The sequence below is a fragment of the Prorops nasuta genome, unplaced genomic scaffold (assembly GCF_024137725.1).
Source record: "Prorops nasuta isolate Cenicafe-Biocafe unplaced genomic scaffold, Cenicafe_Pnas_1.2 PNAS00002, whole genome shotgun sequence".
NCBI classification, from domain to species: domain Eukaryota; kingdom Metazoa; phylum Arthropoda; class Insecta; order Hymenoptera; family Bethylidae; genus Prorops; species Prorops nasuta.
This window is the reverse complement of record NW_027116799.1, coordinates 2,525,476-2,552,400: the sequence shown is the minus strand read 5'-3', so window position 1 is coordinate 2,552,400 and position 26,925 is coordinate 2,525,476. Positions and strand designations below refer to the sequence as shown.

Here is a 26,925-nt window from a genome sequence, read left to right as displayed (position 1 = left end):
ATCAGTTTTGCTTCCAATAAAATATAATTCATTTTATCAAACTTTAAATCTAAAAAATGAATATCTCAAGAAACCAATTAATTATAGATGAATCTATAGACTTCGATCAAAGATACTAATAATTCCTATTAATCCAGTGACGTATTTTACTGGTCGATAAATGGCAATGCAAACTTCTTATTGGGAAAACAAGATATACGTGACTCTACACAGTAGCTTATACCTGATCGAAGTTACGTTGGTGAGGAATGGGTATTCATAATAATATTTATAAACAAGAAGAGTCGTTTCAGAAACACTTAATTCTTATTTCGATGTGCGTGCTCGACGTTGAGAAAATAATTTTAACAATAGTTTAGAATACATATATATGCGAAATCAACTCTTCGAAACTTGAAACCAAAATTAACACCAAAAAAAGTTTTATAAAGCCTTACAGTAAAACACATGAAATTTGCAATAATTCAAATCCGGTAAAAATTAATCTTGCATCACTACGTACAATTTTATCGAATGCTGCTCGTGTTTTCTACACTCTTGGCAATTTCTGCACTTTTCACAATACTGATTATTCTGCTGTATAAGTGTGTGAAGCTGTGAGGAAAGTGCTGAAAGTGTAGTTAATGAGTCTACAAAAGACGATCCATTAAAATAACGCTTATTTTACATTTTAATTGTTAAAAGTAATCCTATTACGTATGCTCAATCAGACGAGGATTTTAATTATCGAACGATTTAGTTAATCGATAAAAATTCTCCGGTACAAAAGCCCAGAAGTCTCCCTCTATTGTTCTCGAAGGCTTTTGTTCTTTCGCATTTAACAATGAAAGCGCACATCCATAGCAACTCTTAACGTTTCCTTACAATTGGTCCTATTTTTACCAACATTTAACATGGTGCATATCTCGATCGCTTCTATTATAAATGACTAAGAGTTTTAACAAAATAACTGTTTTAAACTGTATCTTTCCATTTTTAATTGCAACTGTCGGCTTCTCTGAAACGGGTGTAGCTTGTATAACAATCTTTTATTTTATTAACAATTGAATTCCCTACATGGCAGATGAAAAAATCCTTTCTAACTCTCTGATCCTACTAATATTATATAAAAAACAATAATTTAATAAGTAGGAAATAAACTATATTTTTTTCTATTAACAATATAAATATTATTAATAAAACAATAGTAAGGAATTAATTTATCAGAAATCAACTGATTTGGAAAAACAAGTGTCAATGGAAAAAATAATGTTACTAAAAATTAGACGAAACTATATACTGAAATAAAAGGTTACATCCAAAAGATTTGACATTATTTATTTTGGTAATATTAATTCCTTTTATTGTCCTTTTAATAACATTGTGCACAATTATTAACAATGTTTCGTATAATCCATCTGCCATTAGTATCCGTCAGATTTTAAAAGGACATACACAATGAATAAGGTGTATAAATTAGATTAACCCCATAGCAATAATCAATTGGTAACTAGACAATATTAATTAACACTTAATCGATCTTGCTACGTACGCTTCGAGTAAAAACTTGCGAGTTTCTTCCATCAGCCACTTTGATAATTTTGAATTTTTCGTGCAATATTTACGAAGTAATTGTTTTATAGTGCGAAGATTATAGAGACACGGGGAAATAGGGATTATGCAGAGAAAGAGAATTTTTAAAATCCAATATTACGTATTGGTTGATTTGTTATTATTATAATAATCGCAATTGATTAATATGCATCACAGATATGTCGTTGTTTTACAGAAAAGAAATATGATCTCGTCACGATAGAACAATTTAACGAACGTTTACTCATACATATGAACGATCAGCAGGACAAGAAGAATAAATTAGTTTTTATATCGTAACAAGCTACAATAATTATAAAGCCTCAATGGATCACTTGCAAGCGTTTAAACTTTACTCCGTTGAATCGTCCTTGAGCATGAAACTTTTCAAGCTGCCAGGATCAACGAACGAAACAGAACCACGTACGTGTATCCATAATATTCATTCGATGGAACGAACAGCGATGCTGCTCGTGCTCCTCTTTGCATGCAGTACTTATGCACAAAGAATATTGCATTCTCGTATTCATTACTGTACTTTAAGTGTTAAAAACGACAAAGGCAGTACTGCAACAGTTTCCAACAATTTGATTCAGAATGCTTTCTAACGTACAATGGCACTTACAATTTATAACAAACACGATGCAACTGGAACTGCTGCTTTCAAAATCCTACCTAACAACTCGTTTCTCCCTGTGATTATTATATATAGCCATACGAATAAAACATTCATGATTACTCGATAATAAAATTCACGAGAACAATAAACGTTTCGATCATTTTTTTTTCAGCGAACGAACCGTTTCAGTATTTTTTATCCCCTTCATTTCCTGTTTTATTCACATAGCTAAATGTAACGTTGATAACATAATAATGATTGTAATATATTGCTTCTCTGAGTGAACGTAATGTGGCAATACTGTCAAGAGCGCCAGTGCCTCAATACTCGTAATTATTCTGATAAACCTTAAAAGGTTATTACGTCACTGCTAAACAATTCGCGTAAACTGACAGACGCGATAGAGCGATAAGAGAATCGTATAACTTTCTTTTACTCCTCTTGTCTGTACCTCGATATTAAAACGCACTGAATTTCAATAAGTTTAGGAACAGTTTAGTCAACGCGCACCTTCTCCCAATTTGGCACTAACCTGCGCTTCGGAATGTTTGCAGTAAAGGAAACCACCACCTGCTTTCGATAATACCACTTGGTTCGTTAATCATAAGTAAAATTGCCTTAAGCTCCCATTTCAAAAAACATTCCTTTGATCGCACTTTAACTTGTGTTTGGTTTCAACTTTCACAAATTTATTTTCACAAACTCTACGAAATTATTCATTTATATAGTGTATCTCGTCGTTTAAAGATTTTATGGATCGATCTCCAGGAAAGGTTTAAAGTTTGACCAAAGAGAATGATGAAAGTGGATTATAATTCGATTCGGTGATTCTCGCTATTTGCTAAATAACACTTGACGAAGCAGGCAATGCCCGAAATAGAATACGCATTGGAATGTAAATCTATCTCACCTATGAGTATAACAATTAAGTATATAGCTACGGAGAAGAAAGTTTAATCCCTCTTTTGGAACATTTCGTTCGTACACCAGCGAAGAGTACTTGGATTTAATATTCCGATTAAAACGTTATTTATAAGGGGATAATAACGATAGCTTATATATGTATCACGAGCACTCTCAATCGACACGAAACATTAATAATTAATAGAGCCGTTACGAAAGTTAGCACTTTACGCTTCAATCTTCCTCCTAAATTCTCTGATAGTTTGTGTAATTACCAGCAAAATTCAAAGCTTCGTCGCCAAAACGTTCATGAATAAATTCGACGATTAATTAAGTATCAATTAGAATTGATCGGCGAAAATAGGGAATTAAAAGAACTTGAATATTTTATTCGAGCTTACAGCAAAAATATTGCAGTTTTTAATTATTAATCCTGCATCATTTGTATTTTGAGCATTTTTGGAAATTTTCTCTTTACTGTAAAGCGTTTTGAATGATAGCTGTTGAATTTGCTTGCAGAATGCCTGAAGAAACGACAGCTCGCGGACAGAAATCGGCGATTGCGATTACACGCATGCTATAATTTTTTAATCTACAGATAAATCTCCAGAAAATAGATATACATCGTGGATATGTTGCCGAAACTGGTCGGAAAAATCGTGCAACATTTTCCCATACTGACCGCAGAGTCAGGGTCTATGCACGTTTTATATAGAAGAATGTGCAATGAATTCATGGCTTCTAGCTGGTAGAAATTTACTTAGACATCGATGAAAGAACTTAGTAAATAATATTATATTCCTTCTTGTTATATTAATTACTATAACAATTAATTGCTTCTCATTGATGAAATTTTATTTTAAAACCAACAAGAAATCATGAATTAAAATTTAATTTCTCTTATTCCTCCGATTGTGCACAGACCCTGACTATATCTTTTTATTTTGTACTTGGGTTACAGCGTGATAAGAGCAGTCGAATTTTTTTGCACTGCGTTGACACTCGGTGGAATTTGTGAAAATATACAGGGATGATTATCAGAGATAAAATTCACGTAGATTTTTCCCACCACTCCATCCAAGTGTAAACGCAACGCAATAAATCGTTTGAACGAAATTATGCAAATCTATATAATTTTCTCTTTTCCTCTTTCTCTTGATTCCTGCTAGATGCAACTAGCAAACGCATTACTTTTTCGCAAATTCCTGCTAAAATATTCACTCTCTTCCTTTATTAGTAATATATGTATTTATATTTCTTTCTTTAATTAAATATATATATATATATATACGTATGTTTTCCTTACTCGACTCCAAGGTGTAAAATAGTGGCATAAAGAAAGCACATTGAATATTTCATTAATTTGACGAAGTAAAGAATTTTTAACGCCAATGCCAAACTGAGAATTTAACTATACGAAACAATGCAAAAACTATCATTAATTTTTTCACAACGAACCTCATATTCTACGAGTTTCTCAAGTCATTAAAGAACCTAGGATGTAAGGTAATACAGTATAATAAAAAAAGGGACAGTACAAAAGTATTTCGAGGATGAATAAGTTTTTTAAAAGAAACGAAGGGTTGATCGATCACGCAAGGATCAACGCGTATATTTCGTGGCTTCTTTTCTTGCACCAGCAACTGAAATTGGTCCAATCGGCCACCTGCAGGGTGCCGAGAAACGAGTAACTCAATCTGATCATTGCGTAAATGGATAATTATTATGCCTTCGAAGGAATCTCTTCAAGTGTGTGATTTCTGTTTTCAAAGGCTGCGAAATTATCAATTTAATCGTAGTTCTCGGATTCCTGCTGGACGAGCTTGAAGCGACGTGGACTCTTCACGCACATTGAGCCGTGCCCTTCCAATGACAATCGTCCTTTCCGTTGGAGATATCGTTTTATGTACCGTGAAACCAATTGCTGAGGTCGCATCTGCCACTCGTCCAATACTTCCTTAGGTGCCATCACCTGGTAACATTATATATACATATTTCTTATAGGATTTTTGTTAACAATTGCAAATACAATATCTTAAGTCGAATATGTATAATATATTACAATTATGCATATATATTTTTATAGAGACTTTTACAAACATAATTTTGAGATTTTCATAATTTTTTAAGAAAATTGTTTTCAAAAGTTTCCTTGATTAATTACCTGATCCCCTTTCAGTCTATCTAGCATGGTCACGCAAACCACAGCTGACTGGATACCAGCGTGATGCGTGAGTGCAGCAAATGCCAGGCACTCCATTTCTATATTAACGATATTTGCACTCTTCAGCTTGCTTAAATATTCCATTTTATCTTGTTCCGTAAAATCGCAAAAGGCACCGTCCAATCGACCTTGGCCCTCGTAAAAATCAGAGGTACACATGGTTTTTCCCACCACCGTGTCGTAAGGGTCTTCACGGTGGGCCAACACTTTCAATTCGCGAACCAATTGTCGATTGAGCTTCGCTGGTCTCTTCACCAATTTTCCAAGAACCGGCTGTAAAAATACATCACAAATGTAATTTTTCGAATTTTTAAAGAAATTTTCTTGCGATTACAATTTCAGACTAGAATTACCGTTTCTAGGTAAGAGTTTTGCATTCCATCGACAACTTCTTCAGAAATGACAACCGTACCACCGTCCAATCCAATTCCGCCGCAGGTGCCAATCCTGAAGAATATTGGATCCTTCACCTTGGCATGGTACATGAGCTTGATGACCTCGTGCAAGAGGATGCCAACGGATGGAATCCCCATTCCATGCTGGAAATAATAAACCTTGTCATTATTGTTATTTCCTTAAGGTTCCTGATTATTTCCGCTGCGCACGACCATTCACGATTCGTCAGGGTTGCTTCTCTTCAGCAAGGCCACTGTGCTACCACGAAGATTGATTTTAGAATTTTCCACTCGATTATTATTATACCGCCTGCGACTTGATCGAGACCCAGTAATTTCTCGCTTCATGATCCTCGCAAAACACGTCCTTATGGTATACCCAAGGAACGTTTGTTCCTCTTCAGGAAATAAAACTAGCGATCCGTCGAAACAAATCATGATAGCGTGGTTAGAAAAGAGCAGCGAGCCACGCGAGATCCTAAGAAGGATCGACCGAGGAACGGAACGCAGCAATTACTACGGAATGCAGCCTTTTCTCTTCGTTGGTTTTACGACCCCCATGATTCAACTGGAACTACTATCTTAGTGGCCTATTCTTTGCTTTCGATTCGTGCAGATTTAAATATATATCTATATTTCTTAATATTAAATCAATATATTTAATTTTATTTAAACAAAAGAATGCTGGAAGATTAAAACAGGAATCTTATCTCTTATCTATGGTCTAATATGTCCCACAAGATTTAATTCGAATTACTGCCAGAATAGCCTACATTTTTTCATCGAGGAATGTCGGAAATTGTTTGTACAATCTCGTGACGAACAAGCATGTTTAATTTATTAGCGAATCGTTTATGGAATAATAGGTAAATTATTGTTTGTTATACTTACGCTGATTGATAGTACTGGGCCAATTTTGTACATGCTGTATCGATAAGAATACTGGCTGATATCGAGCAGCGTTGTACCGGCTGGGAGCTTGTGTCCTATTTCTTTCATGATGTAATAGGCGAACTGCTCCATGCGCTTTGGTGTTCCGCCCATACACACAAACTGCACAAGAAAATTATTGCTGAACCAGAGCAATTTGATAATCTTCAAACGAGTTCAATGCTAAAGATTTGCGTCAATAAAATTAATATTTGAGCTACTTTAAGTAATAATTCTATTATTTTTAAATTGTGTTTTCAGGGGCAATTCGGTAAATAAAATTGTTCTATAAAATTGCATTAACGATGATAGGAAAAAATTGTGTTAAGAATAATTTGCGTTATAAAAAAGTTGTTCTAATGTAGAACCTGGTAATTATTTATTAATTATACATTCTATTTTTACTTTGTAAACCACTAGAAACGATTGATTATCGACGAAAATCTATATATATTTTTCTTATACGATAAAGATAGAAAATTGATAAAGCATCTGAAAGACTAAGAGCTTATTTAACCAATCAACTAATTGCATCTATTTTTATCTCATGAAAGCTTTTACATGAAAATCAACGCATATATCGTATCGTCGTGTTTATCTCGTGATTGCACCAAGATAAGCAACAGAAAGATATTAGATAATTCAATGATGGCTCGAGTGCTCCCTTCATTAAATAGTATCCAGAAAAGTGGATGATCCTTGAATAAAATTACTGAAGTTTCAATTCTTAGAAATTTATTGCGAGCCTTATGAAATTTTCTAATTAAATTTTTTTTAATAAAAATCTCTACGTTATAAAAGACTTGAATGTAAATTTGTGCATTATACAGGTTAACATCTAATATTAAAGAGTTTCGGTTTTAGAAATAACGATACTCGAATAACTGGCAAAGTTTCAACATTCTAGAACCAATGAGTGATCGATAGATTTACATATATAGCAAGCATCGTGCCATTGATATTTCATGTTTGCATTTTTTTTTCAAAGGTGCTTAAACTACCAAAGAGAAAAATTTGCATTCGATTGAAAAATAAATTAATTTTTTCTCAAGAACCATCATTTATGAATCATTGGTAAATACATATTCGTTTTTATTCAATTTTGTCTATATATATATATATAACTGGAAAGTGTCTTTATTTCAAACTGTAATACGAATCGATTAAATACAAATATCTCAATTATTCACAAAGCGATAGATAATCGATCAAATTCATCGTAACATGCATTGTTTCTTTGGTATATCTCGTATTTCTTTTCTTCTTAAACTGGCATTATACGATATATTAGAAGCGATAACCTCACGTTGCTTCGACTGCCAATAATATTCTATATCCACGTGGTTCCTGCTATACGCAACATTGGCATTGTGCATAATTGCATTGCGTAACGTTTATCGCTTAAAATTATTAAACAATTAACCAAAATCAACAATACATATGGCTGTTACGTCCACGGTAAAAAGAAGATAACAAACTGTCATCACTTATTATTCTGATAAATTTTCATCCATTACCAATATATAATTAATAGTACTTTGATATTACCTTGACATGCAAACGTTTTATAATAATTTTAATGGATTGAGTCAAATTTATGTGACACAAACAGGACTTGCAAGTATTAAAAAAAAAAATTCTTGCAATTGTTTTAAAAAATTAATCCGCAAACGAGTAAAAGTTAAATCAAACAAAAAATACACAGAACATTAGGAGGTAGAGTAGAGATAAAAGTATTATAAATGCGAATTGGATGACATGCATTTTTTCTTTAATCATTTGGAAATGTTAATTGTAGTAGATTATACCTTAACGTCTCCAAACATTTCGACGAGATCGTGGGATTCGCTGCCAAGAGCCAAATGGTACAGTATATCTTGATCCATAAGCTCGATGTGGGGATTCCTCAGGCGCACCGAGCCATCTGTGTACCTATAAATGCAAAAGAAATTTGCTTCTTCAATTATTGATCCTCGCCACTTGTTTCATGATCTATCAAAAGAAAATTCCCCGAATCCCCTTGGAAATTCCAAGAATTCCCTTTGAGATTCGATCAGAAGCTACAAAATTAATTGCTAGTATATCCTATTAATTATTTCCTCCTGAGAAATCAGTCTTTTTATCTATTTTTGTAGATTTTTCATTAGTTCATCAATGAGAAGATTAAATACAACAACCTGTACATGAATGAAGAAACAGCTTATAAAATATTATTAAATTTTTTATTTATTCTTTTTATATTACTGAAACTCCATCCTAATGCATCAACGTGAAGGATAATTGAAGATATTTAAATGATTACAAATACAGTTGCTTCGGTATTGATTTATATTTTGTTCATTCTATCCGCATTTACTTCCGGTTATTAATTTTTTCTGTTTTCCTTCCTATTTTTCTGCTGTGTCCGTCAATTTTTTAACGACAGATAAATATTAAATGCGATAGGCGTTATCGCTTTTGTGAAATAGCGAAATAACGATTGAAACCCCTAGTTATTTTCAACGAAATGCTATCGATGCAGTAAGGCATTATGCATTTGAGAACTTGCAAAATTATTTATCAATAATTCGCGTGATTTCACTCTGCTCGACCTTGTGGGGTTCATGATTTGCAGTCGTGCACATAATTTTGTGTTCTCGGTGATGCTCCCTTGTAACATATACTCGCGAAAAACTCAATCTGACCAAAACCTCGAGCAAATGTAAATAAACAGTAGCGTTGTAATAATCGATAAGCGACAATTTTCGATCGAATAAAAAATTAAAATGCACTTTGAACGATTATTGGATTTACTTATTCAAATCTGATAAATGTTACGAAAACTGAGAACAGCGATGTAAAATAAAATATTTTTTATTATAATCACGTCTGATACTCTGGTGATTTGCAGGGAATATAAAACCGTTATTAAAAAAATCTTTCCTACAATTACGCTACTTAACTCACCAATTTAACTACCTCAATTTTCTTCTTTAAATAAAAAAAAGTCTACCTTAAGAAATAAGGGTCTCTTTATATGAGGAAACTAAGAATTCCTTTTAATATATTTTCCATCGTATATTCAGTTTTATAGTGCATAAAAACTTGAATGAAAAAAAAGAGACGACCATTATAAATATTTAAACACCAGATAAAATTTGCGTTAGTTTCGTAGCACTTTTATCACAACGCGAAAAATATTATACACACTTAAATTTCAAGTATACATCGTAACATATTTCCACTATACACACAGCAATTTTTTCCTTTTATTTTACATTTATTAGCCAATAAATAATCGAGTAAACGAAACTTTAAAAAATTCTGTATACCCTTGTTTTGGCAGAGTTTATTGGTTGGAAAAACGTGACAAATGGTTGAGAGTTACGAATTGTAAAAATTTTGGTAAAAAAAGGATTGTGAATACCTAACGTCAGGATTACCGTAAGGCCACTCATTGTCACTCGGGTTTCCTTCCTGCTTGGCAACGTCATTTTCCGATATTTTTGGATGAGGGCTCACCTCGTTATTCACGCTGCCAGCTTTCTGTCGAGCGCAAACCGACATTATCGAACCAGTAGCAAGCTCGAGGGTTTATTAATCGGAAGCGTCGATCGAATTAAGTGATTATCGCTGAACCAAGAAAGCGATAAACTGACAAAAAATACACGGAGTGATCGTACGATGAATGGATAATCGATATTTGGTGAAACCAGTGGTTGTCAACAAACTTTGTTTACGAGGTGGAATTTTTCCAAATGGAAAATAGCAAAACTTTGTACAAAAAGGGTCGAGAGTTTTAGGGCGACTTTGGTCAGCTTGGCTGAGAGTGAAACTACCAGTGCGAAAGTACAACGGTGACTGCCGGTAAAGCATTAAGCGTTTCAGGCGAGTCTCGCACTCTCGCGGTTCGCTCGCACTCGCTCGATCATTCGGTTCAGTCGCTTATAGAACGATGGGCGAACGGAGAATAGAAGACAAAAAACCGGACCGGCCTGCCAAGCCGAAACCAACTGACACAATGCTCGTCCTATCCTTCTACTTTTTCTTCAACGAACATGCGTCTTTTCTTGTTTACTTTTTCTTTTCAACCTTTAGTTACCCTAATACTACAACAATGAAATGGCTCTTGCTGCAAATCAGTTGGGTCTTTAGAAATCCAGATATTTATCTTCCTTTTTATATGTATTTTTATGGTACAAAAGCTTATTATCATTTAAATTTAATCGATTTTTATCAAATGAATAAGTTTAGTTAAGAAAAAATTATCTCATTGCTGTGTGATTATTATTAATTGTTATAAACGTGTTTGAATCGTGCCAAACCGAAACCGAATATTATTGATTTACCTGTTTACTTGTTATCAATGAACATATAAGCATCTTTTCTTGTTTAGTCTTTCTTTTCAACCATTGCAGTTATTCTAATTCTATATCAATGAAATACCTCTTACTGAAAATCAGTCGAGTCTTTAGAAATTCAAGTACTTATCATTTTATTTATATTTACTTATATTTAAATTCTATTAATTTTTATAAAATTAATATTTTATATAGTTAAGAAAAAATTATTTTATTAATCATTGATATGATTTTTATCGACAGTTAAAAAAAAGGTTTAAATCGTTTGATGGAAAAGTCAGTGGATGTCCTTGATCGTTTCTAACGTTCGTCGTACCTTGAGCCAGTTAGTGGCAGATAGGGAAAATCGATTGGAAGTAACTTGGCTAATTGTGATTAGAGCTATTCGCTTGATGGATTCCCCATTCTACGGAAGAGCAAAAGTGATTTCGACTAATGCTAACAGCGTGATCAATCTAGTTTAATGGTGTCCCATATCCATTCACTTCGCAAAAAGCTCTTATCGAAAGTTCTACTCCTACGAGCTGATAAAACAAGATAAATACATAGTACTCTCGTGTGTCGAATTTTCAATATTTGAAATTTTTCTATCAAAATGAAGCTTAAAAGTGCATGATAAAACCGTTTATTTTATTAATATTTTTCCAAGTATTGAGGTTTTTTATCCACGTTATTGTGGTATTTATTCATCAGTCCATAAAACGTAATCCCAGTGTGCGTAGAGAAATTCCGGAAAATAAAAAAAATATCGTACAATACTTCCTATATTATTTCAACCTTTCAGGCCAGACATTTATTCAGTTGCAGAGTTTTTTTCGATAAAAGAAATAGTTTTAGCATTTCTGTTGCACCGAAAGAGAAATCTCCATTGACCCTTTATTTCTTTTTTTCTTTAGTCAAGCGTAGGCTAAATATTGATCGTACTGTGATCGCTTTAAACCAATTAAAACAGTCACTGCTTCAAATGGAAAAAAACCTGTTGGTTAGGATGTAGAAAAATAACGCTTACCGTAGGAAAGTTTTATTTCACACAAGCTAGAAAACCTAGCGGGAGAGAGAAACCATTATTTACCGGTGGGTCTTTCAAATATTGTTCGAGCACGAGTCACACGTGACCTAATTTAAAATCTCAGCTGGAACTGTACAAAGAGGTACCGAGAACGAGAAAAATATTCATCATGATTTTGGAAGAAAGATATGTCACGAAAAAAAAAAAAAAAAATGAGAGCTACACGTAACGGTATAATATACAATTATATTAATACCACCATACCAAGGCAAGCCCTCATTAAAACATTATTAAAAATTATCCAACGATGTAGGAAGCTGATGAAAAATTTCTAACGTTACATAAATGAAAATAAAACCAGGAAGGTTAAAAATTGATAAAAATAAAACTTTCGTCAAAAGACCTTTAATTTTGCACAGAGCACTAAAAACTGTATTTCAGTAACCGAGAGTATATAAAAAAATGATTGTGTATGACCAAGTTGGAGAGTTGAAATTTTAGTGAAGAGAGTAAAATTGCAAGGTTTATAATTAAAAAGCTGGACACGACACAGGATCCTTTATCATTTAACATATAAAGTACAAATATAAATTAAAAACTGACTGAAATTAAAATGAGAATTCTACGAGGTGATGTTTGCCACACAAAAATACAAGGATTACACAGAGAAACCCCATAAGTCTGTCTGATTGAATAAAGGGTCGGGTTAATTGAAAATCTGGATAAATAAGTCAAAGGGATATTTGTTTATTGCTTAAAATTGTGAGCATTGAAATAAATGAAAAGAGTGTTATAGAAGATAGGCTAGCCAGAGTTATATTGTCCTTATTAATAGAGTCGAATCGATAGAGACCACTCTTGGTTGCTGACGAGAAACCGTGGTGCTTGCACGTTGTTCCATTTGTTCTCATTTGACTCTGGAGACGATTTTCGATTGACGCAAGACAGCCGAGGATGGAACCCGGAAGTCAACGGTTTCACATCCATCAAGTTAGAAAAATACGTCAGACTTTTACCGCAATCCCATTTCGACGCTCGATACACCTTGGCTTCGCGCAACATCATCGTTACACTCGCATACACACACATATACACACTTTTACGTCTACATATAGCAGTTCCAGGTAAATTCACACTCTTCTATAGCAAGGATCAAGCGACTCGTGCAAGGTCCGATCAGCTGTCGCCAAAATTAAACATCAACGAGACTCTCGAACGACGTTCGAATTGGTACAATGATTCATTGAGCCAGTCGTTGATTTCAAGGTCACTTGGATAAATAAAAAATAATAGAAAAAAAAACTCTAGCAGTTAAAATAATCGTCAACGGTGGCTGCAAATGTTTATCAACATTGACTGCTATTGGTATTGACACTGGAGGAGAGCAAGACTCGCAGAAATGATATTCGATGGCACATTGATCTTGAATAATGCAGCTAGTTTTCAGTTGGAATGACCAATGACACTCTCATTGTTATGTTAATGCTGGAGAAAGCAGTGGATGTAAAAAGATGGTCGAAAAAAAAGGGCGGAGTTTGGGATTGATAGAAAATGTAATGAAAACTCACTCGTCGATTTCCTCGTCTTCCAGTAAGAGACTCATGTTGACTCTCGAGGTTTCTCAGGTGGGAGTGTAGTAGAGATAGATGAGACGAAATTGGTCGTGTGTCGAGTGGGATTGATAGAGAAGAGAGCGATGATCCTTGCGATCCTCCGTAGAACAGTTTCTCTCTCAGAAATGGCAGCTACCACGAGCGAGCGTTCTGCTGCAGGTCGCGCGCTCACGCACCCTCCCTTTATCCACCCTACCGTTCCATACCCAGTCCCCACCACCTTTCAACCTTCAACTTCCGTTGTTGCCAGCTGCCGCCGTATATCTGAAAACGCGCCACCGAACCAGCGGCTCCGTCTTCCATTGGAGGCTCCCCCAAGCCCCAATCGATTCCCTTCCTCTTTCTACAGAGCTACAATTTTACCCCCCCCCCCCCCGCCCCTTTTGCATCTACTCTACGAATTGGGTGAGAAAAGAAAAACAGGAGTTTTTTCATGCTAGACGATACAAACAGATTCTTCGTTAAATTATTAACAGGATTTTAGATATAAATTTTGAGTACCTGCGATAGTCATATCGCTGGATTATATATTGATGAGGGTAGAATTTATTGGCTGTATTTGATCAGTTAGCATTCGTGAAATAACGAGATTGCTGATCGAGGAAGTTGGTAGGATCTAACGTGGGATAGGCTAGTGGTGCATGATAAGTCATTGGTACTGTCACAAACTGCGTTTATTTTTATCATTAATGCATATTATTTATTATAAATAAGTTAGAAACACTGATTTCATTTTGGGCGTGGTAGGTGTTTACATTTTATACACACAGAAAGAATACCCAACATATTATGCTTTCAGAAAAATGTATACTTTTGACAAAAAATGATTTACAAATGAACCGTAGCCGTACAATTGCGCGTCACTCGCTCTTTTCCCAAGTCGGATGGTACAAAGCCCTGGGTTCTCCATTTAGATTTTTCTCCCTACTCGTTCTAAATGCAATTCGTCTCTTGTGATAAAATGACGTTTCACGCATACAGCAGTCATAAGGATTTCGTACAGTTTTCGCCCGTTTATAATCTCTCACACACATTATTTTTACTGCTGCAATAATCTTAGCAAATTTCTCACTATCGTTGCTCTTCATTTGAGTATACATTTGCATTCCTTTGTGATCCCTTAGACCCCCCACCCCCAAAACCCTCCCCACCCCTTATGCACAAAAAACTCACATCCATCCGTACATACATACTCGCGCACACTCGCTCTTGTTACTCCCATGCTCGCCGAAAATCAATATAATCATCGCCATGATCATCAGACTCATCACATTATAGTCATCGCAAATCTGATCAATTCTTTCAATTTCGCTCTCTCATTCGCTCGTACGACGCAGTCACGTGCTCTCACTGAAAACCAAGCATTAATATTATTAATTATTATTATTCAATATTATTTGTTGTTATCTCTTAATATTATATTTATCCAATGTATTTATATATTTTTTCCATATAAACTCAGTGTCTGAACCGAAGTAGGTATGACGTATGCTGCCCGGTGTGCGTGCTGTGTTGACAGCTCTAATCGACGAGAGGTTCGACGATTAAACCCCGATCGTTCTTTTTCGAGGTCTACCGGAGGACCAGGGTTTGAGCGTCTCTCGATCTCGATCTCGATCTCGATCTCACTATCCCTCTCTCTAATATGGCGCCGTTCTGACCAACACTCTTTAGGATTAATCGTGCCAGTATTCTCTAGACTCTTCCGAAACGCGAAGCTCCGCTCGATGACATATCCCGGCATATGTTGAAGCACAGCACACGCATTGGCACGCAAACACGCACGCAGGATGGGGCCCCAAGAGCGATTATGAGCGCGCAACGGGCGTATCGCGAGATAAATTCAAAAGCTAACGGAGAAGTGATCCAGTGAGTTGAGCGTCGAAAGATTAGAGAATACAAGCAGTGGGCAGCGCGCTAGCCAGCATGAGCGAGCGCAGGCAGTGAGCATTTTCATACATACGTAAATTCTAATGTGGATACAAAGCGCGAGGCTTAGGACACGAGCTTCTTCCTTCTTTTCGTTTAAAATGTCCCTCGCTACACGACCATGGCCACTGTATCAATAGACGAGGGTTGCTTTACTGCTTTTCGATTTTCACCCATCCTGCACCTCAGAACAAACTCTGTAATTGCTCAATAGATTTAGCTTCGTCACTCTCCCATACCCACCCCTCTAGTTTCTTCGCGTTTTACGTATGTAATTATTATTTATTCATTTCCCACTGCTCTCCAGTGATGTAAACTTATTTAATGTTTAATAATGGCAGGTTGTGCAGCCCTCGCGCTATGTACATACAGCGGCTTTTGTGTTGAAGAGAGAAGATAACAGAAAAACCTGTGACCTTCCTCTTCCTAATTATCTAAGTCACATCAAACAGATGCCGTTTTGCTAATAGTTTCTTAATATAAAAGGAGGTAAAGCTTTCCTCTTTTTCTTGTTGCTTTTTTGTTGCTGCTGTTGCTGGTTTCTTTCTGTTGCTGTTCGACGCTACTCTATATGTTTCATTTTGTATATATTATATTTAACAATATTTATATGATGAAGTGTAAATTTGAGTCACATGCAGAAGAAACTCTTAGTCGTTTCTGGCACTGATAAAAAAACACTTTGGCTTTTGCATCTAACAAAGGACTGCAATCAAAACACCACACTAGTAAATGGCACTAGAATTGCTCTCACTTGTGTCTCATCGACAACCTGCGATTAAACAACTTTCGCCTTCGCCACTGCAGTTTTTTCTCCGAGATCTCTTTACTCGAAACAAACACTTAGACAGACATAATTCTCCGCTCGATCGCGGTTTTACTCATTTTATGCGAATTTTTCCCTCCGGTTCTTCGATATATGTATGCATATATTGTCTACATACATACATATATAATATATATGTATATATGTATTTATATATATAATATATATATTTTATAAAAATCAGGCAATGACGTAGAACAGCCAGGCATGATTGACTAAACTAATCTATAAAAAGGTAACAAATTCTCAACAAATTGAGTACGGAACTAAATCAGTTTGTTGGTATTGACAGTGAAAAGGTTAGGAAAGAACGTATAACGCTCAGATTTAGGTCCGTGTTTGTATGTCGTTGATAACTCCATCGTAGTATTTTACTAGCTAAAGTTGGTACATTCGTGATGGAGAAACGACGCAATTGTTGATGGCACCACAAGTTATTGTTTATTTTCCTTTTGTCTCTCTCCTCTTCTAAGTATTCTCCCATTCGTCGCGCTTAATAAAGTCCACACTGATAAATTGGTCAGGAAGCAACAGAGCTCACTCTGAATTTGATATCTTTTAATCTAAACCAAATTATATTCCTTTAAGTTAGACTGGAGAATCGTGTCCTTAACAGCTGCGAATACAAATCTAATATTTTCCGTGTCTGCAAACAGAAAAACGGTCGTTAGTATTGGCGAATCACGCTCTTTTCGATTATAATTAGTGCTTCATGTTCATTCATTCGCTTGTTAAGACTATTGCAAACCAATGTTACGCATCGACAAAAGTAGGCAATATAAATTATAACATTGACCACTTACCCAATAAAGAAAACAGAAATATGAATGTAGTAGTAGAAGTGGTAGTAGTAGTAGTAGTGGTAGGTTAAACAGAAAAAATTGATGCAAATCGTTTTACGAACATTCATTAGTAAGAAAGAAATGCATTAATAAAAATAGAGTTAGACGAACGTACAGAAACAAAATCAAATAAAATTAAATCATGACCAAAGTGAATGAATTAACTTTTATTTAACTGAAACTGAATCTATATATTGTAAAAAAAATGGGCATACAATTGAATTGTATCACGATTACAAGTGCATCATTTAGTATAACTTGATTGTTACATAAAGTTACAAAAATAGTCTTTAGTTACATTAAGCAAGATTAAATTCTTTTAGAGCACTTTGCATAATCGTATCCTTCACAGCACAGAACACAAGCTTGATATTTTCCGTATCTAATGCACAATCCCATAAATGCAGCATGCAACAATAATTTTTGTATAAATGACAATTACTGTTATACACGTGAGAAAATAAAAGTTTTTCAAAGAGATATATATATAGTACCTTATAGCTCCAATGTTTCAAATGTTCTACATAAGCAGATACAAATTAGAACAAACGTTTACAATATAAAGAGGTTTACAATATATAAAGCATTCGAGGAGCATGCTGTTTCTTAGAAATCAAGTGCCTACCTGTCGCACATGTAAAGTGAGAGTAAATTATTTTCTCACTGTCTGGATTGAGTTCGACGAACATCCTTAAAATAAATTCTCTAGCAGTTGTGGCGTCTCTTTGTGGGCCTATGGAATATAAAGCAAGCATAAGAAACAGCATTTTATCTACGCGCACAGTGCAAGCTTTACTTTGCATTGCTTTTAAAAATATAGTGTTTCAGATCAATCTAGCGTATTTCTCTAAATTACATTTGATAACTCAAATTACATTCTACGATAAACTCAATTTTCCTACGCATTTTTATACAAACTTTATACGACAATTTCTTTGATATTCGTAAAACCTAGCGTCGTGTTTATTCGCCAGTTTTGATAATTATTAAAGCTTCAACGAATTTTACTGCTTAATTCAGTGCATCTAGCTGTTAATTACTGGTTATTATATGTAAACAATATCTATGTGTATATATAAATAAGTATTTATATAGGTTGTAATGGAAAGGAGTTTATCCTCAAATACATGAGAGATTTTAACTTTGGAAAAGGTTAATCTACCGAAGATAATAAATCTTACAACAGTTGCTTCAACCAGGAATGTACTAAAGAGGTCTACCAATGTCTTTCCCCCAAAATTTGTACTTAAACAGACCTGTCGCCACCGTGAAGTGAGAGTAGCACATGCGGTCAGGATCAGGATTCGCACTGAGATACACTTTTAAGATATATTCTCTGGCTGGTATGGGATCCAGCTTAGGACCTACACCATAAAATCTTACTATTTACCAAACGAACACTTAGCTGAACAACAATCGTTAAATTCTTTGATCCTCAAATTTTCCTCATTGTTCTTTGTTAAGAAAAGATACCAATCATTCGTTTGAAAATTATTTGTATAATTAAAGAGAATATGCACATTCTTTCGTGCGATTTCCTCGCGTCTACCCTATGGTATCTATTTCGTCAATGTTTCGTCACACTTTGCTTTTAGACGAAACAAAAGCTATTAAACTTACCATCGTATTCTGGAAAGTAGTCGACGAGATGAGAGTACATGATTTTCTCCTCGAGAAGATCTTTTTTATTTAGGAACAAAATGACGGAGGAGTGTTGAAACCAGGGATATGTTATAATTGTTTTAAAAAGTGCCTTACTTTCTTCCATTCGATTCTGTAACACAAATGACAGTTATTAACGTAAAAATAGAATATATAATTATATTTAAGTAGCAAAATTATAATCGTAACAATACCTCATTTTCGGACTCAAATAGAATTTGATCATATTCACTTAAAGCTACTAAAAATATAATGGAAGTGACATTTTCGAAACAATGAATCCATTTTCTTCTTTCTGATCTCTGTCCACCAACGTCTACCATCCTGCAAAAATGATTTCTCGTTAATCCATATTTCTCTTGGAGAAAGTAAGCAAGTAATTAACTCTTAATTAAACATTTAAATATTTTACATTGTTCAAATACCTCAACTTGAAACGCTTCCCATTACCCATATAAGAATTAAAAATGTATACTGATATTTCTATACATATATTACTATCCTTAACCACAAAACATTTATTGCAATAAAATAGGAAAGAAGTAACGAGTTCGTATCTCAAAGCGCGTATTAATAAAAAAAAATTAGAGAGAAATAAGAGGCAAACAATTATAGAGTATATAGAGTAAAATCATGCTATCGAATAGCAGAACAGATTAGCTACACATTTTCATTCACTTGAACGAAACCTATTTTACTGATACTTAGTATAAACAGTTAATCTTTCAACTGCCAGATCATCGTTTTATTCTTTTTACACTTTTAAATAAGAATAAATCAGGCAAGAAAAAAAGAGAGAGAAAAATATAGGTGTTGCGTTTATTCATTAATTCGTAAAAAAGAAAAAAATGGCAGTTGAAGGGTTAATCATGCACAAATTACTCCACAATTCCATGCTTACACTTGCCATCACAGAGACTTATTTCCTAAAGGTATACTATTTATAACTGAATATTTCTTCACAATTATGCTATACTTAACACGCAGCGTATTCCTTTTAAATGGAATTTTGTAAAACGTATTCTATGTATAAGAGTCTGGTTAATAAATTATCGATATTAAAAAAAAAAAAAAATGATGTAATGTTAGTACCTAAAAATGATGGAGTCCAGATCAAATGGATATTCTATAATGCCAGTAGTGGGAGCTCGAGCCCGAAGAATGTCTTGCTCGGTAGGGAGGAAGTCAGGCTTTTCAATACGTTCTAGGTCACTAAGATAACTGCAAAACAAACGAAGCCAAGTCTGATAGTGCATGCCATGCAAATATTAAGAGCGATTATGTACAGAGAAATATTCCGACACAAATTGCACATGCTTCATTGCGTTTGCCTATGAATATAAAAATTTTCAGAGGATTCAACGTCCATCGATATACTTCGAGTGCTCCTGGCAAGCCATGTAATTGAATTTAATCCATTAATCGCTATACCATTCATAATACATTGATAATATGAGATGGTAAATAAATGGCACGTTAAAAAAACATATACCAAGTGCCGTTGGCATTACATTTCAACGGGTATATAACGAAGAAAAATGTTTCGTTAAAAAACTAGTACACGTGAGTTTCTGAAAGCAGAGAAAAAAACGAGAAGTTGGCAAGAGTGCGAAAGAAATAATCGATGAAACATTGAATCGGAAATGAAAAAATTAATTGCAGAGTTTGGTAGGTAATCAGTCCCACTTAAGGTTGATTGAAAAAGTAGAGAAAAACCACATTAAATAAAAGCACGATTCAGGCAGGAGCAGTCCGATCCAAGATCACTGGTACAGGCAGATAACTTCTTCCTTGCATTGAACGTGTGGCGACATACCTAAATCGGATTTCTTCCAAATCAAAGGGGTATTCGATTATACCCGTAGTGGGAACTCTCACGCGAAGAATATCCTGTTCTGTGGGAAGGTAGTTTGGTGCTGCGACTCGATCTATCTCCATTAGATAACTGAAACATTGTGTTCTCAATACCTGGTATAAGGAAAGAAAGCGATCGTCCAAATGACACATGTAATTGCATCCAGTGGTATCATTACTCGTTAACAGTCCAACTTATCGTGGAAGCAACGTGTGCAATATGCATGTCGAAAAATCTTAAGAATTAATCAATACTCTCTAGTCGGTCCTTAATCTTCTTCAAGGGAATTTCTTGCACATTAAAAATACTAGGTAACAGGAGTCAGCAGTAGTATATACTCTCTATTCCACGCGAGATTAAGGGCTTCCGATCGATCATTGACAAATCGATGATTTGGACAAATACTTTGAGCTTCTCAAGTCTGGTGTATTAATAATAGATTTTGAGATAAAGAGAACGGGACAAGAAGGAGTCATACTCACTACTTAGCCGAATCCGTGAGTTGATATTCTCGTCTGCGGTCGTAGCATTCCTGAATACCGGCATCTGCCCATAAGTCCTTGATTGCTTGTACATATGGAACTTCGAATGTTGTGACTGTTTCGAAGTCCACGCTTCGCACGAGTTCTGCATTTTCCTAAAATATAATTTGATTTAGATCGTGATCGTGCAGTTTCATGGCGCCATATCGATATATACAACACCGGATGCTTATCCATACATAATTCTATTTATAAAAAGGCCTATTGCAAGTACGTACTATATTCGTAGATTGCGCGTACTGGATCTTAAGAAGGTCCATCGCACGGATCATGGATTGCATTGCCATGAAAATGTTTTGGTACACCAACTTAATGAATCCCCTTTTATCCTCGTCCGAGTAGCCGGAACCATGGATAATTCTCATCTGTTTGATGAATGTCGATTTTCCCGACTCACCAGTACCTGCAAACGATCATAATCATTAAAGCTTTTACCGAGCAAAACATGCGAGTCCACGTAGTGGCGATTCAGAAGCAAACATGAAATATTAATTGGAAAAGGACAATGCCTGCCAATGCATAAATATTGAGGTTTCGTCACACCAAATTGGGAGAAGTAATATCGGAGAATGGAAGGAAGTTTCAGAGGCTCGAAAAACACGGTAGAGTAGACAAATACATAAAAGTGCTCAGTGGCAAACTTTCCAAGGTCTATACTGTAAATCTCATTATTCCAACGTAAAATTAGATTTGTGCGTTAAGAAGATTCCAAGTAGCGATAAATCACTAAAAAGATATGAAACCTAACCAGTATTAAGTTCATGACCATTGGAGCAGTGTAGCACGTTGCTCTTAATTGGATTGAATATTTTACCCAATTATTATAATATCGTCAACTAATAACTCTTCCTCGCTCGCGGTCGCTAATTGTAAGCATTTTAATCGAGTCTCGCCGATCTATTAAACATGGCCAACTCCTTTATTGGCTAGCAACAATTCTGTGAACCCAATGCGTAAACCGATAACGAGCTAATGTAATGGAATTTCGAGGATCCGTCGCGTAGCCACCGTAAAACACAAAATGCGACATTCTGCCGTGAAATATCTACGAATCGACGATTAAAAAACAACCTAATTGTCGATGCAATATTCGTTTATCAATTTGCAGTATTGGCTTTTGAAATTCTTCAAATTCCACTTTCTACTAACAAACTTGTATTGCGTTTCTACTCGATTACATTGACAAAAGACCAAGATGGAAATGACGAAATAAAGGCACAGTGATAAACAAAACCATCCTTCTAAAGCTCAATGAAAGTGACGAGACGAGTCACAAGGGTTCGAGAGCCCAACTTGTTCAATCTTTACGAAGACAACGAGCAATGATAGCGTACCAATGAAGTCATAAAATCAGAGTGGTACCAATGTAAAGTAGCTTTGATTGCTTAGGATAAAAACATCGGGTGAAAAAACTTACAAGAGACAACAACATTTTCTTAACAGAAATTTAAGCAAGTTTTCCAGTAATGCCGCAGGCAAGAATTCAATAACGAAAATTTTTGACCGAGGCGTCTGATGATACATTCTGAGTGTGTGAGAGAGCAAAGACGAGTAATGGCAACCTATCAGTGAAGTCATAGGGCCTGAATGTGGCACCAAAGTGACGTAGGGTAGGGCATTGTAGTACAAACACGGGCTACGATGAGAGAGTGAGAGAGTCAAGAGTAGTGTGGGAGAGGGGGGGGGGGTATAGGGAAGTAGACGTAGCACTGGTGGTAAAAAAGGGAAGCTCCGAAGGACTGAGTAGGAAGGGGGGGGGGAGGCCGTAGAAAGAGAGCATCGAGTAAACAAGAAGATTGAAGAAAAGGAAGAAGTGGTGGTGAGGAGGGGAGGGGGGTGCAACGAGTGGCAAAGGTGGTGGGATTGGAGGGGGAAAAGTTGGTGGCCAAGAGAAGAGAGAAGGGATGTTTCAGCGAACGAGAAGAGGTCGCGGCAAGAAACGGTAACGCGCAGGTGGCACACAACGCGTCGCCACCGTCGTTCTCGTGAAATCATGAATGAAAACGGGCGAACAGCCAGCGCTGCTGCTGCTGCGTGCTGTCTTGCAGCGACCACGCGTGATTCTCCGCAAACTCTTTCGAGTACATGCGAACTGTACCACTCTCCCTCCCCCCTCCTCTTTCACTCTCTCATGATCATCACCCCATCAACCTCACTCGTCTCTCTTTTCTCCTTTATCTTTCTGTTTACCAATTTTCCTCCTCCATCTCTCGCGTGCCAAACGACCCACTGCTTCCTTCGTGCCTTCGAATGTCAACTCCTTTCAACCCACACCCCCTTCCGACGCCCACCGACGTTCTTAATTTTTGCACGATGAAAAGAATAGAGCGACGGTCTTCCGTCGAATACGTCGAGTCTGAATTGAGTTCAAAATTTCTCTGATTTTATTTATTTTAATTATTTTGTTTGTTAAACTCTCTTTTCACGTTTTGTAATACTACTGGAATTTTACCCTTTTAAACCCGCTTGTACGTCTTTCCGTTGCCATATTCTACTAAAGCAATTGCGAGTGAGAGACAGAGAGAGAGAGAGAGGGGCTATTCGGGGAACGTTTCCTGTCAGGAAACATAATAGTTTTCTGGATAGGATTGCGGCACCTTGATCCGAGTTTAAAAATAAAGGGGACGCATCATAGCGGGACTGCACCGGATGACTCACGTCGTCCAAAGAGACGCGCGAAAGGAAACGCGACGTTCGCTTGTTACTCCTTCCCTCTTTCGAACGAGAAAAGTCAGGATCCGCGCGATTCGATTGGCGCGACATGGTTTAAACGGAAAACCGGATTCTTCTCAGTCAGCCCCTTGATCTTCCACGAGAATCGTCAAATTTTATCGAGCTGGTTAGCACAAGAGTCTTACAAGCTATTACTATTCGATTAAATTTCAATCGGTTGTTCCCAAATAGAACATGTGGTGTCGAAAACGTTTCCGAAACGTGGCAACGTGTCAAATTGATTCCACGAATGTTTCAGAAACGTTTCTGGCACTATGGCTGCAGGAATCCTCCCCTCTTTAGAATAAAAAGCGCCAGGATCAAAGATTCGACCGACTCGACACGGATAAAACAGATATCGAGTCTCGATTCAGTCGATCTCTCGATTTTTGTCTAGGATAGCGAAAAATATGAAGCTGCTTTTCCGAAAATTCGCTAATCCATTTTCGCGTCGTGAAATAGTAGTAGAGTGATAGAATTTATGGAGGAGTGGATCGATGAATGAAAGAACGTGTACGAACGGTCCGTCAGTTCGAATGAATGTTGATGGAAAGAGAGGGGGAAGGGGGGGGGGTGAAGAACTAGACTTGGATTTGAGAGAATTTCGGATATTTGTAGGATGCGCCCCGGGAGAAAGAGAGGCGGTGAAAATAGGATGAGACACGGGTGAAAAGGATGAAAAGAATCGTGTTGGCGCGACGCGAGTGAAGGAAATACGAGGAGAGCAAGTTGCTCTTTCGCATAAGTGGCAAACAAGCAAAAGACTCGAATGTTTTATTGGTCGAAATGGAAAATAAAAGATGGCGAATCGCAATGAAAGAGAGGCGGATCAAATAAAGTAAAAAAAAAGGAATTTAAGAAGACAAGGGTTGTTTATTTTTAACAACACAATGAGACGATGAAACTGGCAGAGTGACGCTGATAACAGGATGAATTAAAATGTCTGCGAGAATTGACACTTTTTAAGCATGGAAAAATATGTTGTTGAAGGAATAAAAAAGAAACAAAGACTTGCAACAGTATCTTAGGGTCAGCAGGCTAAACGTAGAGACAAGTAACGGACAGGGGAGGTTTTTCATAGAAAAGTTTTACAAAGCGTTTACTCGCACGTAAGAAAATAATAAAAGCAACGAAACGAATGCAGAAGTCAAGAGCGAGAAATAATCACCTGCCGGTGTACAACGAGAAATGAGACAGGAAAGAGAATAGCAGTGATGAAAACTGCAAAAAGTTAACAAGTAACAAAACAATATCCATGGATAGAAAAACGTAGGTACGATCTATGATAGAAAAATATAGCATGAGTGTGCTTAATAATAATAAATTAAGCGAGAGAAAAAACAGATATACCGAAGCGTAAGTCGATAAAAGTGCAAGTGCTTGCAGGATTAATGAAAGGGAAGCAAAGTGGATGGGAATAAGTGGGAAGAGACAAATGGGGGGAAGAAAAGCTGGTAAGAAAGTGTGATTGAGGAGAGAAATGCGGAGGTAAGAGATAGTAGTGGATGAGAGAAATTTGGAGTTACAGAGAAACGTAATGAGTGAAAGGATCGTAGCAATAATTGATAAATGGACAAGGATATACCGAGGAGGCGAGGGGTGGTTGAATTAATAGTGTAAAGTGTAGGGAGGAGGAGGAGGAGGAAGCGGGCACACAGGGCCAAGTAAGTAAGTAGGAAGGAAAGAGCAAGGAAGTAAGGGGGTGGTTGGGGCGAGAAGGGAGTTGGGGTGGTGTAAGCTGGGGAAACCGGCGGTGCGGCACGGCGCGCACCGGCCGGCCGGCGGAGGTGGGTCGATAGATGCCGACGTGGAGCAGGAGAGCCAGGAACAGGCATAGGTATGGGCATGGGTTTGGGCATATAGGCAGGGGACATGGTACCGGGGCTTCGGGTAGAAAAGCCAGGCACTCCTGCCTCCCCACTCGCACCCCACCCCCTCCCTCTTTCCCTTCCTACTATCATTTAACTAATTCCCTCCCACTTCTCCTCTTCCAATACACTATTCTCTTAATCATCGCCCACTGAGCCTTTTTTTATTAGTTTAATACTTTTTTCGCTAACGCTTTACAGCCGCGCACTCCCCCCCCCCCCTCCCCCCTCTTCCCTTCTCTCACTCGGCTTGCATAGTTACCTCCCTACTGCGACTATCTTTCCGCCCGCTAATTTTCACCTCCATCATCCAATTAGACTTTTTCTTAACAACCTCTTTCTTCTCTATACAAGTGTCCACTTGTGCATCCATGAGTCTTTTTACATAACTTTTAATCCCGTCTTCTTCCATTCTTTTCCACCTATACAATCGCACTAATCCCCTGCGGCAACCTCTTCGCTCTGCCCTCTTCAGCCTTATCGACTCGCGCTAATTTCTCGTTGATTTTTTCGTCCTCGTTCGTTTCGTCGCCATCGAAAAACAATCGAAGCTTGGCGAGTGCAGTAAATTAGGCGGGAAAATGTTAAACCGGCAAGCGAGTGGATTATCTTTGCGCACATGCCACCCCTTTGTACTAAATCGATGCATCGAAAGAGTCGCGTGTGAAAGAAGTACTTGGTAAAACGAAAAACTACCGAATTTCGTCGTTTTTGCAAGAAAGCTCATGTAACGCAAGTTCTACGCGAAATAAAATCCACCTGGTCAAATTTTGGGACAGAACTTTAAACACGATTGCGACAAAGTCTGTGTAACAACACTACCGGACGAATTTGCAGGTTTAGCTGCATGTAATAGTGTCCGATAATAACCACAGACCATTTTTACTATATAGAATATTTCATAAGTCAGTGGCAGCCCAAAAACCCTGAATAGCTAAGTAGATTCTGAGTAGAAAATCTTTGTAAAATGTTTTCCTTCAGTCCTCGTTTAAAAAGTTATCAGTGGTTGAAATTTCTCAAAATCCTTTCTTCTTAGTGGCTAGGATGCACGTTGCCAATCGAATGATCAGTCATTTCCGCCTAA

General features: G+C 36.6%; 2 protein-coding genes across 8 annotated transcripts in view; both read right to left on the bottom strand.

Moving 5' to 3' along the window:
* Position 1: 1 nt before the first annotated feature.
* On the bottom strand, positions 2 to 13,845 carry LOC136783552 (uridine phosphorylase 1-like). Of its 3 annotated transcripts, none has more exons than XM_066743811.1 (6): positions 13,561 to 13,845; positions 8,452 to 8,575; positions 6,605 to 6,766; positions 5,672 to 5,857; positions 5,259 to 5,591; positions 2 to 5,066 (listed from the first exon to the last, which is right to left on the bottom strand). In XM_066743811.1, exons 1-6 carry the CDS (start codon positions 13,593 to 13,595, stop codon positions 4,884 to 4,886), a joined length of 1,023 nt encoding a protein of 340 aa, XP_066599908.1. In that variant the 5' UTR covers positions 13,596 to 13,845; the 3' UTR covers positions 2 to 4,883. The 3 variants fall into 3 exon arrangements, with proteins under 3 accessions (XP_066599908.1, XP_066599901.1, XP_066599911.1); XM_066743804.1 differs by lacking the exon at positions 13,561 to 13,845 and adding an exon at positions 10,050 to 10,464; XM_066743814.1 differs by lacking the exon at positions 13,561 to 13,845 and adding an exon at positions 10,066 to 10,188.
* A 918-nt stretch (positions 13,846 to 14,763) lies between these two features.
* LOC136778460 (guanine nucleotide-binding protein G(q) subunit alpha) overlaps positions 14,764 to 26,925 on the bottom strand; it is an 18,636-nt gene continuing 6,474 nt past the window's right edge. Inside the window, exons 2-9 of one of the 5 annotated variants that reach the window (XM_066735303.1) lie at positions 21,480 to 21,664; positions 21,202 to 21,356; positions 20,681 to 20,809; positions 19,957 to 20,085; positions 19,059 to 19,188; positions 18,823 to 18,976; positions 17,828 to 17,935; positions 17,346 to 17,584 (exon numbers count right to left, since the gene is read on the bottom strand). In XM_066735303.1, the coding sequence (XP_066591400.1) occupies positions 17,502 to 17,584; positions 17,828 to 17,935; positions 18,823 to 18,976; positions 19,059 to 19,188; positions 19,957 to 20,085; positions 20,681 to 20,809; positions 21,202 to 21,356; positions 21,480 to 21,664 (1,073 nt within the window). In that variant the 3' untranslated portion in view covers positions 17,346 to 17,501. Of the gene's footprint in view, positions 17,007 to 17,345; positions 17,585 to 17,827; positions 17,936 to 18,458; positions 18,567 to 18,822; positions 18,977 to 19,058; positions 19,189 to 19,956; positions 20,086 to 20,680; positions 20,810 to 21,201; positions 21,357 to 21,479; positions 21,665 to 26,925 lie in introns of those variants that run through there. The other 4 variants (XM_066735338.1, XM_066735320.1, XM_066735328.1 and 1 more) reach the window with 4 other exon arrangements.